The following is a 14,599-nucleotide window of genomic DNA, read 5'->3' as shown; positions in this document are numbered from 1 at the left end:
GCTTGGGATATCAAAATATATATGGCTATATGACCAGGATCTAGGATTAGACATTTAGGGAGGATGAAGTTTTTAAAGGTAGGTATTCATTCATTCACAAATATAAGCTAAGTACGTGCTTGTTATCTAGCACTGCATGAGCCAACATGATAGAAGATGATACGTACGTGCATGCATGTGGGGTGATAGGCACAAAATGATAATTAATAGTTAGTAGAAATCCATTAGCAGTGGTATTTTAGCAGCCACTGTGAGCCACATGCAGCAGTATTAGGAGATTTACATTCATTATTCCTCAATAAAACTCTATGAAACATATTTTTTACATCTTATTTTTACTAATAAAAAAATAAAATATGATAATTTGAGAAAATCTTTTAAGATCATGTAACCAGTAAATAATTAAGTCTTTTAAAATTTCTATGAATACTTTAAATAATTCCATGATACAAATATAACATAATAGATATACTTCATACATGTTAAATATAAAGTGAAAAACCCCTCACCATTACCTTCGTACCTTCCTTAGAGAGAATCCCTATTTATAATCCCTCTGCCCTTTTTTCAACACACTTACATACACATGTATGAAAATACTCAAACATACAGTCTTGTTTTTGGAGCCAGGAGCTGTGGGGGGCTGTTTCTATCATCCTACACTAAGAGCATTGTTAGCTTGTGTGCATTCTTGGGTTAACGTGAATACAGACTAAGACTCCAAAGAAGCCAATGTTTTTTTTTTTAAGAGTAATGACCTTTTGTCTTTGCTGTCAACAATGGAAAGAAAAGGGACTTACTTTTAGCATCTCCCCTCAGGAAAAAGAAGTGGGGAAAGAGACCTTGGTTTCTCACCTCCAACCCTCCTTGTATGGGGTCTACAAGTTCTTCCCTCAAAGTGCCCTCTGGATGGCCCCAGCTGAGTCAGCGGTTCCATAAACCACTCCTGCCATCTTGTGGCTTGTACAGCATCTACATGCGGCTCCTGGAGAAAAACGGAGAAAATTAGAAGAAAATGCTACAGGCTACCAAACAGTGACTTAAAAGCAACCATGACAACAATAATCATGAAGGTAGTTATTATGTATTATTCCTATCATTGAGTCTCAGTCTTTTATAGCGAACCCTAAATTTCAGAGTTTGGATTATTAATGCTATGAGACATCAAATAGGTGAAGAACATATCTACCTCTTATACTGACTGGCCAAGACTGGAACTGCTACAGAAAAGTGAGACAGAAATACATATATTATCTATGTAGACTAAACTAAAGTGGCCAGATCATCAGGTCAGAGTCATTTATAGAAAAAATTAAACTCAAATCCCTAGAGGAGCACTTTCCTTGATATGTTACTGTTCTATCACTGGGCATTGAGTTTTCATGATAGAAAACATCTATTCTGCTTTATTTAGTTAGTTAATGAAAATCATTTATTTATTCATTCATTCATTTATTTAATGGAAAGCCCCTATATTTTAGTGAGTACTAGTTACCGAGGATCTACCACTGCATATATTCTTTGCCTCTATGATGCTTCTATTTTAAGAGGGAAGGCAAATAAAGAAATTTTAAATGCAACAATAAATAATTACAACTTTATGTAACTGCTGTGAAAGAAATGAAAGGTTGATGCAATAGAGAATAACAAAGAAAGAAGTACATCGCTGATGCAACAACTGAGGGCTCTCAGAGGAGGTACTAGAATGTGATGGCAGAGACGTGGGGGTGGAGAAATCTTTGCCTTACCACCATTGGTCCTGGAGCTCCAGCCAATGAACACGAAGCAGGAAAAGAGCCAAATAACCATATTTCAGAAAAGTGGCTACCCAGGGGGCTGCCTTTTTCAGAGGCACTTAGTGGTCAGAATAGTGATTGAACCCTTCTTTTTGCTGACCCTAGCTATAGACCACCATGGCTATTGAAGTAAGAACCTTTTTCTGGATTTATTTCCCCGCATTTCTAGTATATACAGGGCACTAGCACATGACTGTGACGTGCACACCACATTCTGATGTTTATTCCTCAGTTCTCATAGGCTTTTCCCAGGAACCAGGGTCTTTTATATTCGTGTGTTTTTTTTTAATAAAATACAAACATGCAAAAGAAAATGTGAATATAGGATTTTAATATTTTAGTAGGGAAACTGACCAAACTGTAAAAACCTGAGTTATAGCCTAGAGGTATAAATTTCCATCGTAAAGAATTAACAGAGTGACCAGAGGCAGAGGTACCTCAGTAGGTAGTGCTAACAGTACCTAAAGATGCTGACGTTATAAATTGAAGGAAAAAATAATAACTCACTATTTCCAGCGGGTGACTTTAGTGTTAATAATGGAAATACCACAGCAGATCATCAACAATTAGAGAATCCAAATTTAATTTGTTTTAGATAAAAGCCCTGGGCTTCCCCGGTGGCGCAGTGGTTGAGAGTCCGCCTGCCGATGCAGGGGACGCGGGCTCGTGCCCCGATCCGGGAGGATCCCACATGCCGCGGAGCGGCTGGGCCCGTGAGCCATGGCCGCTGAGCCTGCGCGTCCGGAGCCTGTGCTCAGCAACGGAAGAGGCCACAGCAGTGAGGCCCGCGTACCGCAAAAAAAGACCAACAAAATATTTCAAAGTTAAAATTGAAGTAGTAGATTAAATCAAAAAACACCAAAAATACATACACATGTACACATATGCAGGATACGGTAAAGAAAATATTTCTATCCAGTGTAGATACTTGCAGGAGTCAGGGGTGCAAAAATTCTAATGAAATACCACAAATAGTACCCCTCTTCACTTTCTAGAGGTAAGAATTAAAGCATTGATTTAGTGCAGCAGTTAAGAGTGTAGACTCTGGAAATACACTAATTTCAAATCCTGGCTCTATTATGCAGGAGCTGTAAAACTTTAAGCAAAGTACTTCCTCTCTCTTTATGCCTCAGTTTTCCTCATCTGAAGTTAAGAATAATAATACTTGCATTAAAGGACAATTGCGTGGATTCAGATGTAAAGAGCTTGGAACAGGGCCTGGCTAGAGGAAAGCCTCAATAATGTTAACTGTTATTTAAAATTAAGTGTAAGTAGTGAAACCCTAAAATATCTAGAAAAAAATGTACCCATGTATTTATGACAGAGATATTAGGGGAACATCTTTAAAACATAAAGAACACAGATGCATAAAAGCACTTTCTGGTCTTTGGATAACACCTTTCTCTTAAATTGCTATCCAACTACCTGGCTGGCTATTTGTGACGCAAATCAGCTTTTCAAGCTTCACTGCTCTCTGACTTTCTAAAAAATCTCTTGGTCTGAGGAAAGGGTACATTTTCTTTGGGAAGAGCAAGGTCATACTAGGCCCAATATGACCAAAATTATGACTCTGCTTCTCTTCCATCCACACAACCCCCTAGTGTGGGGCCCTTTCAAGGCCCAGATATGTGACTGAGACCACTGCTGATGTCGTGTGAGAGTCAGAGCGGGGAATGTAAATGGGACGTCTCTGGAGGCCTGCCATTTCAGTAACATCAGCCTGAAGGCATCTCCTCCCCAAACTCCAACAGTCTTTATTTTCCCAGGCAGAAGCCCTGGTCCTCTGAGATTGTTTATTTGATTCATATCTACCTAGCCTCCTCGACCACTTTCTCATTTGGTCACTTGTTTCTTCATTCATCATTCAACATTCATTTATTCAATCATTTATTGAATGTTTCCCATGTGCCAGGTCCTACATCAGCTGCTAGGTGGAGGACAGTGACCTTCCCCACCCCAGGAACCTCCTTCCTTTGGACACCACCACAGAGCTGAACATGGAGCTGTTGAGTTCAGTCTCCAATGAAGCTAGAGCCAAGATTCCAAACACACAATCAACAGTTGAGGGCTCTCCATAGGAGAGGACCAGAAAACAATCCAATAAATGAGCACTCTCCTCTCTACCCAGGACTTTTAGACCCAGATTCCCACCTACTGTCTGCCCTGGTGAGCTGGAATTTACGTCACATGAATACTCAGGCTTTTCGTAGCCCATATGAAAGGTAAATAAAAGCAACATTTCTTTCCCTGAATTTTTTCTCAGACCTACCTGGCCTTCCAAGCGTTGAAATTAGAGATTACAGTAGACAACTTCAGTGGTCAGAAGCAGTCCCAGAGCCTTCTTAGTTGCAGGAAATGAAGAGGCAAGACTTTCGTCGGCCTTTCCCCTAGCCCCAACGTAAACAACAGTTCACTTGCTCTGGACAAGAACTCCCTCACTGATGGGGAGTGAAGAGGGGGTAAAAAGGAGGTTTGAAGCCTTGTGCTCCACCTAGAGATTAAAACATAAAACAGGGCTTCCCTGGTGGCGCAGTGGTTGAGAGTCCGCCTGCCGATGCAGGGGACACGGGTTCGTGCCCTGGTCCGGGAAGATCCCACATGCCGTGGAGCGGCTGGGCCCGTGAGCCATGGCCGCTGAGCCTGCGTGTCCAGAGCCTGTGCTCCGCAACGGGAGAGGCCACAACAGTGAGAGGCCTGCATACCGCAAAACAAACAAACAAACAAAAAAAAAAAAACCATAAAACAATGGGAGAAAGTTGCCCCCAAAGCTCATTTCATCTCTAAGCCATGTGCTGGTAGCTAAAAGGTAAAGACAGGTTGGTCCAAGTATCATAGATTCCAGGCAGAACCTGTTTCTCCCTAAAAGGACCCCCAACACTGAGTCTCTGACTTTTAAACACACACCATGGCTACTTTTACTATAGTGGTATCCTCTTTCAAAGACCCTTTTCTTTCCTTGACAAGAATACAGCATTAGATTTTTGCTTGTTTCTTTATACCCCCATTGGTGATAAAACTCTAACAGACTGTGTTTTGTGTGTATGCTCATACACGTGCACAAAAGTGTGCCCATGTGAAGGTGTATTAAAGGGTGAATATGGGTCTTCCCTGGTGGCGCAGTGGTTGAGAGTCCGCCTGTTGATGCAGGGGACGCAGGTTTGTGCCCCGGTCCGGGAAGATCCCACATGCTGCAGAACGGCTGGGCCCGTGAGCCATGGCCGCTGAGCCTGCGCATCCGGAGCCTGTGCTCCACAACGGGAGAGGCCACAACAGTGAGAGGCCCGTGTACCACAAAAAAAAAAAAAAAAAAAAAAAAAAAAGGGTGAATATACATTTTCTGTTAGTGTATCACTCCATAGCGTGTTTACCTGTGTGAGCTCACTGGCACATTTATTTGCTGGAAGGCATGGTTCACTCACTTGATTCATGAATTGTAACACTTTTGCCCCAGAAGCACATGGGTATTGAGAAGCATCCCTGAGTGCAAATGAGAATTTAGTCTGAGATGCTGAGAGCACCTCCTGTGTGCTATGCACACCCTGCCTCAGCACCTTTGTACATAATGGTTCTTCTGCTGAAATACTTTTCCCTCCCCTCTCGAATCTTTCCCTACTTCATTCTTACCACTTTTCAGATTTTAGATTGGAGAACCTGCTCACAGAACCCTTCCCTCTCTCTCCAGACTAGACCAAGCCTCTGTTACGCTATTTCACAGTTCCCCATCTTTTATAGCACTTATCATAGTTTGTGATTATATATAATTAGTACTGTTTGAACAGTTCCAGCTACCATCATACACTCATGAGGGCAGGACCGTGCCTCTTTTACTCACATTGAATTCCTAATCCCTAGCAGAATGCTGAGCACAGGGTAGGTCCTCAGTTTCTGAGCTAGATATTGCAAGAAAGACAAAATCCAGAACAAGCTGGGTCCGTGGCAGTGGAATCAACTACAAATCTGGCTACCAGGGACAGTAACTTTGTAAACCTGGTGAGATCAGGGAATCTTAGAACTCAGCCTGATTCTTGCTCTATTGCTATCCACTCAGATCAGAATGAAATCCCAAAAGTGAGAGCCACCTGTAGGATAATGCTCAGAGGCAGTAAAAATAAGAAGCCGTGCCCACTTTTCAGTCTGGCTGATGGTAGAGAGCCCCAAAGAACACAGAGTGCATGGTGGCAGCTCCTACAGGACACCAAATCTGGGGGGACCTTTGGAAGGACACCAGGAAAGCTGCAGTCTTCATCTCACCCTCCTCTGTTCCCCGTGCCTCTGAATCTTCTAACTTGAAACCTTTTGGTTTCCCATCCAAGCCCTCCCATCCATGCAGAGACAGCTCTTACCACCACCTCTTCTCCTATACACCCCCCGCTTTTCTCATAGACCACAAAAAAATCAGACTCAGGCAGCAGATGACATGGAAGATTGGATGTAATTGCATCTCAAGATAGGCATTAGCAGAGCTCAGACTGGGGTCCCACGATGGTACAGTGGCAGGGATGGCTGGGTCACTCGCAGCACCCCTACCCTGTCCTGGCTCTCATTTTTCCCAATGACTCTGGAACAACATTGTCTCCACAGTAAAGAGCATCATAGTGCAGCTGCATTCAAGAATGGGGGTGTTAAGGTAGGGGATATGGGGGGAAAAGCACAGAGGAAAAGATACGGTCTGAACAACTAGGGCTCCTACAGCTGCCTCAGCTTCTTCACAGCAGCATCTACATCACCTCCGGTGGCAATGAGGGCCTGCAGATTGGCTTCAGGATTCAGAAAGCCCATGGCCCGCAATTGCTCTAGCTGCACCCGGAAGTGAGTCTCGGGCTGCAGCTGCAGGGGATTGGCGCCAGCTAGGGCTTGCAACATCTGGAGGAAGGGCATGGAATGGAGGCCCAGCTCCACAGAGCCTTGTGCTGAGGGAACTTCAGGACCTGGGGCTAGGGGAGGATCCGCAGGCATAAGGGCACCCTCTCGAGGCTCTGTACTTCCTGCTGTACTTCCCAGCCCTGCTAGGCAAGGCATGAACAAAAGGAGGAGGCGAGGGGCTTCAGTAGCCAGGATCTGCAGACCCTGCTCAATCTGCAGCAAGGCATGCATGGCACGAGGGTTTGCCATGGCTGCCTGAAGGTGCAGCAGCAGTGGCAGCTGCCAGCACATTTCGTCCTGCAACTGTGGGGCCTCATTCATTCTGGCTGGCCTCAGAGATCTTGGGTAAGCTGGTGGCGGCAGCCAGACATGCTCAGGGGTTCCAGCGGTAACTGCCGTGGGTGAAGGTGGGGAAGGAACAAATGGGGCCTTGTTGGCAGCACACTCCAGCCTGGAGACAAGATCAGGCATGTTGGTGCTGTGGGCAGTGGAGCCATTCCCTGCACCATCTCGGCTTCCAGCTTTTCTAGCACTGCTCTCTGTGGGATATCTCAAGAATGCGGGGCAGGAGGGCTTCCCCTTGATTGCTACTGACTCCCTGGGGAGAGGCCGGCCTGACTCAAGTTCCTGGGATGAGGGTGAAGTTGGGGGAACTTGGCTTCCTGGTGGTGATGGTGGTTCTTGGCTTGGGCTGAGGGTAGATGCAATCCCCTGCAGATAGGTTCTCAGGGACAGGGGCCTCTCATGTAATTGCTGGAGATAGTCATAGAGCCTCATATTACCTAGAATATTGCAAACACTGTTTCTAAGTTCGGATACATCCTGGTCCCCAGGCCTCCTGCCTCTCCTACCAGCTGAGCCTGCAAACGTGGAAGCCCAGGGGTTGGGGAGAGGGTCACAGTTCTCCATCCTTGAAGGTTGGCAGCTACTGGTGGTAGCATTAGCAGTAGTGGTGGTAGCAAAGGGATTGCCACCAAACTGCTCCTGCACTGCATTAAGCATTGGGTGCATGATATCTGTATACATGGTACGGAGCACATTGTAGCCACCAGGGATGCTCTCCAGGTTTCTGAGTGCCCGGTCCTGGCTACGCATCATCTCTTGCATCATGGCAGGTTTGCACAGAAACTCCATTGTCTGCCGCATGATTTCAGGGTTGTTGAGAATGTGCCCAATCTCAGGGTTGTGCTGGATCAGCTGCTGCATATGGGGGTTGTCAAGAACCAGCTGGCGCACCAGGCCTGTGTTGGACAGCAGACCCTGGATGAAGGAGTCATCAATGATCTGAGCCACAAACTCAGGCACAGACATATCCTGCCACATCAGTGAGCTTGGCGGGTCGGGGAAACTACCGGAGGTCAGGCCTAGCCCATTGAGGCCTGTGAGGACACCTAAGCTAAAGGTGGGTAGCCTGTCTGCTGGGTAAATGGAGCTTGGCTGAGGGAGTGATCCAAGGCTTGGGGCTGGGATAGGGACCGAAGCAGCTGGGCACTCAGTGCCCACAGTACGGCGCTGCATCTTGATGACCAGGTGGACAGTGAGGCCATCTCGGACCCCACACTGTGCCAGTGAGTCAGGGTCCTTGAGGATTTTGCCAGCAAATATTAGGATCAGCTGATCAGGGTGGGCCTTAAAGCGCTGGGATATCTCTTCCTTCAGCTGCTGGATGGTGCAAGTGTCTGTAACTGAGAAATCCTCCTTGTCCTTGGGCGTCTTCACTGTCACCTTGATGAGGTGAGGATCCTGGACCAGCACCGGGCTGCCCTGCGGCAGGGCCTCTCCACTTTTGGCCATGGTGGGCAGCAGGAGGCCCAGGTCTGTGGGAACACAGCTAGGGGGATGGGGATGGGAGACCGAGATCAGCCTTTTGGGCAGTGGTGAAAGTAGGAAAGGTGAACAGGAAGAGGATCTGGGATCTCAGGGTGGGGGGACTGCAGGGTCCACATGGAAAGGGTTATGAGGTCCCTGGGATAGGATGCTTTGGGAGGATTTTGGGTTTGAGAGATGTCGGGGGTCATGGGAGGGAAACCTGAGGCCCTGGGAAAGAGGTCTACAGTTGATGAGTGAAGGGGCAAGGGCAGCATGAAGGGCCCAGTTTGGGGAAACATACCAATCAGCTGTGGCCCCGTCCTTCCTCTTATACAAGGCTCAAAACTGCCCTCATCTTGCTGAACAGCCACCACGGAAGCCTTCTAAGCCAGAACTCACTCCATCAGGTCTCCTCTGTGACCTCAGCACCGACATCACAGCCTCATACAATGGACTTTTGAGACTTCTCCAAGGTGTTCTGAGTCCCTGGGGGCTTCATCTCCCCCAACCCTTCAACTCTTCTATTTCCTTTGTCTCAATTGCCTTCTTCATAGTGAGGGGCCTGGGCTGACACTTCCTTCTCAAGCCAAGAGTTTTGCTTTCACACAGCTGTTTTGTGGTATGTGGAGACTCAGACTGGGATTGGACAATTAAGAAAAGCTCCTTAATCCCTTGTGTGCCCATGAAAACTCAAATTCAGCTACCTGCCAGTTGAGCCACTTCCTGGCATCATATGTTCCTGTTTCCTCTCCGATCCAACATTAGCCATGAATTCTTTATTTATATTTCAACATATTGACTTTCTAATGGGTAGGATCTAGAGTATGAAAGGGAGGTTCAGGATGAAATAAACTTTTTATTTTTTTTCCCATTATTATTATCCCCCAGAAAAATTCAAAGAATGGATTGGCTATTTGTTGAGGTAAAAAAATGACCAGGAAATAAGGTTGTTAAATGGAAAATTGAGTTCAGTTTTACGTATATTTAAGATGTCTATTTCACATCCAAATAAAAGTGTAGGAAGGTAGTTCGACATTGTGAGTCTAGAGTTCATCAGCATCAACAGAGTATTTAGAACTGTGCAATTAGTGAGCATAGTAAAAGGATAGAGGTAAGAAAAAACTGAGTCATGGATAGTACAATATTTAGAAGTCTGGAGGATTAGATGAATTCAGCAAAGGAAATTGAGAAGAAATAAAACATTAAGTCAGAAAAAGAAGTTAGAGAGAGAAAGAAGCCAAATGAAGAAGGAGAAGAGTTTCAAAAAAAGGAGAGAGTACCAACTGTGTCAAGTGATCCTGGTAGGTCAGTAAGATGAGGACCGAGAACTGATCACTGGATTTGAACAAGAGAGACAGGTTAGATTGAGGGCCATGATGAGGCCAATTTGGAAAAGTGGTGAGGACAGAAAACCTAATTGGTGTGGGTTAAAAGTAAATGCATAGGGGGCTTCCCTGGTGGCGCAGTGGTTGAGAGTCCGCCTGCCGATGCAGGGGACACGGGTTCGTGCCCCGGTCCGGGAAGATCTCACGTGCCGTGGAGCGGCTGGCCCCGTGAGCCATGGCCGCTGAGCCTGCGCGTCCGGAGCCTGTGCTCCTCAACGGGAGAGGCCACAACTGTGAGAGGCCCGCGTACCACAAAAAAAAAAAAAAAAAAAAAAAAAGTAAATGCATAGGAGAGAAAGTGAATCCAATAAGAGTACTGTAAATGAGAAAAGACAGATGGCTGCATGGAAATGGGGAAATAAAGGCTTTGTTTTTTCTTAAGATGAGATGATTACAACATGCTTTTTTAAAAACTTAATTTTTGGCTGCATTGGGTCTTCGTTACTGCACGCAGGCTTTCTTCAGCTGCGGTGAGTGCGGGCTACTCTTCATTGTGGTGTGCAGGCTTCGCATTGTGGTGGATTCTTTTGTTGTGGAGCACGGGCTCTAGGAGAGTGGGCTTCAGTAGTTGTGGCTCCCAAACTCTAGAGCGCAGGCTCAGTAGTTGTGGTGCACAGGTTTATTTGCTCCGTGGCATGTGGGATCTTCCCGGACCAGAGCTCGAACCCATGTCTCCTGCATTGGCAGGCGGACTCTCAACCACTGCGCCACCAGGGAAGCCTGGCCTCTGGTATTATTAAAGCCTGTTGTACCTGCTGTTCTTTAAAATCCTGACACAGTTCTTTCTTGCTTAGGACACACATTTCTTCCTCTTCCCACTTTCTGATTGGTGCTGCAGAGTTCTAGACTTGGAATGACTGAATGTATTTGAATTGGCTCTATAGGAGGTGTTTCTGGCTCCTCCTGTTGCTTCAAGACACTTCCCCACCCCCAGAAGCTTTCCTTAATTTCTGTCCTTTTCTGCACGTGCAAGTATAGGTGAGTGAAGCCAGGCAGCCTTCATCTTCCCTTCAGAGGTTTCACCTCACCCACCAGACTTCAGCAGTTGGCTGGGGTTGGGTAGAGACATGTAGGGAATTTTGCAGGTATAAAGTGTAATCCAAGCTTGGGGAGAAACATAGAAAAGCTGATCTTGGGCCATGAAGTGGCTGTGCAAAGACCATTGTCCAGCAGACCCTGACCCAGAAAGCTGAATGAGATGGGAGGGGGAGGCCTGAAGCCTTGGATAAAGGGATTAATCCCTTGGATAAAGGAATTCAGCCATGAGATAAGAGATTGAGAGGCCAGCAGCCCACATTTCTTTCTGCTGCATGAAGTAAGTCCAGTTTCTTTTCTCCCTTTTTTAAAATTTAAATTAGCACTTTATTGAAATACAATTTATATACCATACAATTCACCTATTTCAAGTGCAAGATTCAATATTTTTGGTATTATATTCATAGATCTGTGCTACTATCACAACAATTCATTTTAGAACATTACCATTACTCCCCTGCCCCCAACAAAATGTATCCCCTTAGCAATCATTAACATTTTTCTCTCATCCCACCCCCAGCCCTAGGCAACCACTAATCTACTTTCTCTCTTTATAGATTTACCAGTTCTGGACATTTGAAATAAATGGAATCATACAATGTGTGATCTTTTGTGACTGATTTCTTTCATTTTGCATGTTTTCAAGGTTCATGCATGTTGCTGCATGTATCAGTACTTCATTCCTTTTGATGGCTGAATAATATGCCACGGTAAGGATATACCACATTTTGTTTATCCATTCATAAGTAGAAGGACATTTGAATTATTTCTACTTTGCAGCTGTTATAAATAATGCTCCTATGAACGTTCATGTGCAAGTATTTGTAGAATTATGTTTTAATTTCTCTTGGGTTTATACCTAGGAGTAGAAATGCTGAGTCATATGGTAACTACGTTTATCTGTCTGAGGAACATGCCAGGCTGTTTTCCAAAGTGACTATACCAAATTACATTTCTACTTGCATGTATGAAACTCCCAATTTCTTCATATGCTCTATAACATTTGTTGTTATTAATATTTTTTTTAAATTCTAGCCCTCTTAGTGGGTGTGACATGGTATCTTACTGTGGTTTTGATTTATATTTCCCTATGGCTAATGATGGTAAGTACAGTTTCCTGCCATGTCCCAATTAGCCCTCATTTATACCCCTGGGAATGGGACTAGAAGTCCAATGTTGGAAAGATTAATTAATGAATAAAATATGTTAAAGTAAATCCAATTCATTTAGAATGGTAGATGTCTCATATTTAGACTTCTGTTTTATTTTTCTTAGAGCTCATGCTTCAGCTATCATCTCTTAAAGAAGATGATAATCTCTGCCCATTTTATTTTCCTGGGTTGTCATGAAAATTGAATAATGGCTTGAAAGTCTTTGGTGAAATTAAATGTACTACACAAACATGAAGAAAGAAAAATGGTAGAGAGTTTGTTCACAGAAATGGGCTTTCCAGCTACCTACCAAACCGGACATTTGCACAGCAAAAAGCAGTGTCTCTGGGCTTGTTCAATGAAGTGCAGACCTGAAATTGCCATTACCCTGTGCTTGTTCCAAGTATGTTTCCTGGTTTTTACTGGAGATATTGGGGGACTACAAGAGAGAATGTGGTTGACTGCCTAAGAGTGAAGGTAGCTCCTGATCCCAGCCTCTTTCCTACCTAAAAAGAGATACCCCTTTCTCCACTATCTTGTAGGTCTGACTCAGGAGATAATTGATATATTATAATAACACACTATTATATCAGATGCCAGTCTGCCCTAGTTTTACTTCTTGAAGTCTTTGGATATAATAAGTGCAGAACATCTTGCTGAAGTGCAGTACAACTCTCAGTACCTAGAGTTCAATTTGTCTTGAGTCTTTCCTACAGTTCAAAGGAACAGACTCTGCCTCCTCAACTAAAGCCAAGGCTTCATAGAGGACATGAAGGTGAGTATAGAAAGAGCTAAAAGAAGTCAGAGAAGGACAATCTAACCTGACATTAACCCCACAGGAGAGGCTTTTGAGTGACTAAGTATGGAAAAACTCTAGAAATTCCATGATCTAGGGTATGGGTATTACATGGCCTGAGGGCAAGACTTGGGTTCTTCCTTCTACAGTGATGGAAAGCATGGGTCATAATGCTACAACTCCCAGAATGGATTCAGAATTTGAAGAGGCAAGTGAGTCAAAACACTCCCAGTGATGAGATTGACAGGCAGAATATGGCTCAGACTGCAAATTCTGTAGCACAATAACCAAGTTTTCAGTAATAAAAGTAATGTGAGGACACAGGAAGAGAATCACCAATCCTGAGACTCTTTTTACTCCACATCCCCCACTGACTTTGAGAACTTGCCAAACTCTCTTACCGTAGACACTTGCCCATTCCTGCTGATCACGAATCCTTAATACCCAGATCAATGACCCATATCTGCTAACTGCTCAATATCCCATCTTCCCTACACTATGATTCCCATAAGGGCTCATACCACAGTTCACAAGACAAAGTGACTGACACTCCCCACCCCACCCCCATCCATATATTCTTTTCTGGGACACTTTTCCCCTCCTATGGGAGAAAAGAAAAACAGTTTCAGTCCAGAAGTCATAAAACACTGCCCCCTTTCAGAAAGGCTTAGTATTGCCGTCATAAAAACAAGATCAGGGTCCAGGCAGATTATTCTAGTGAACCAACTGGGGGTCATGAGAAGATACAAAAATAAGAACTCCAGGGTCTACAGCCAGAGAGACTTGCTGGAGATAAAGAGGAGTCTATATTACTTTCTTTTGGTGATCTGATCCCTGAAAAGGAAGTCATGTACTTTCTTCCTTCCACAAGCCAATTCTAAATAATTAGTACATTCTGTGTATTGTTCTACACTCTAGATATACACATATGAATACAGAAATGATCCCTGGCCTTAAAGAGTTCAGAGTGTTATTCTCCAGCCTCTTGTTTCCTATCATTCCATATATACTCCTTAGGGCTATAATTGTATCCCGTGGCTTTAACCCTCGCATAGTGTGTTGACTCACAAACCTAGAGTAAAATATAGTGGCTACAGCTTACTTGGGATCCAGAATTTATTAATCTCATACGAATGATATCCAGAAAGTGCTAACTTGGTTTAAAAAACAACAACAACAAATGTGCATTTTTTTTTTCCCTCAGCAAATTGCTTTATCTCCATAATTCCCCACCTTGGTGAAGAACGTCACCATCTTTCCAATAGCTTAATGCAAAAATCAATCTTAGAAGTTTGGGATTAAAATATACACACTACTCTATATAAAGTAGATAACCAACAAGAATTTACTGTATAGCACAGGGAACTATACTCAATATCTTGTAATAATGTATAATGGAAGAGAATATAAAAAAAGAATATATATATGTATTATATATAATATATATATTATATATAATACATATATATATACACACATATGGTTGAATTGGTTTACTGTACACCTGAAACTAACACAACATTGTAAATCAACTATATTTCAATAAAAAATTTAAAAAAAGAAAAAAAATCCATCTTAGATTCCTCCTTCCTTCCTCCAATATGCTGCTGTCACAGCCTAATCATTCCGTCTTAGCAACTTGTTTCATCAGTTCCTTCATATTCTCACTCTACTGCCTTAGTTTATATAGTTTCATCTGGACTGTTTCAATAGTCATTGAATGGATCTCCCTGATTTCAGCATTGTGCACTTCCAAGCCTCCAA

General features: G+C 43.9%; 2 protein-coding genes across 2 annotated transcripts in view; both read right to left on the bottom strand.

The window, feature by feature from the left end:
• Positions 1 to 423: 423 nt before the first annotated feature.
• Positions 424 to 14,599, bottom strand: part of OR56A1 (olfactory receptor family 56 subfamily A member 1) — a 53,560-nt gene continuing 39,384 nt past the window's right edge. The window contains 1 exon segment of the mRNA XM_067750111.1: positions 424 to 985. The gene's annotated coding sequence lies outside the window, so the exon portion shown is untranslated.
• UBQLN3 (ubiquilin 3) lies at positions 6,253 to 13,424 on the bottom strand. Its single transcript, XM_067750108.1, has one exon. It carries the CDS (start codon positions 8,451 to 8,453, stop codon positions 6,483 to 6,485), a length of 1,971 nt encoding a protein of 656 aa, XP_067606209.1. The 5' UTR covers positions 8,454 to 13,424; the 3' UTR covers positions 6,253 to 6,482.

The sequence above is a fragment of the Pseudorca crassidens genome, chromosome 9, assembly GCF_039906515.1.
Source record: "Pseudorca crassidens isolate mPseCra1 chromosome 9, mPseCra1.hap1, whole genome shotgun sequence".
Classification (NCBI taxonomy): domain Eukaryota; kingdom Metazoa; phylum Chordata; class Mammalia; order Artiodactyla; family Delphinidae; genus Pseudorca; species Pseudorca crassidens.
The sequence above is the reverse complement of the archived record's forward strand: the minus strand, read 5'-3'. Positions and strand labels throughout refer to the sequence as shown.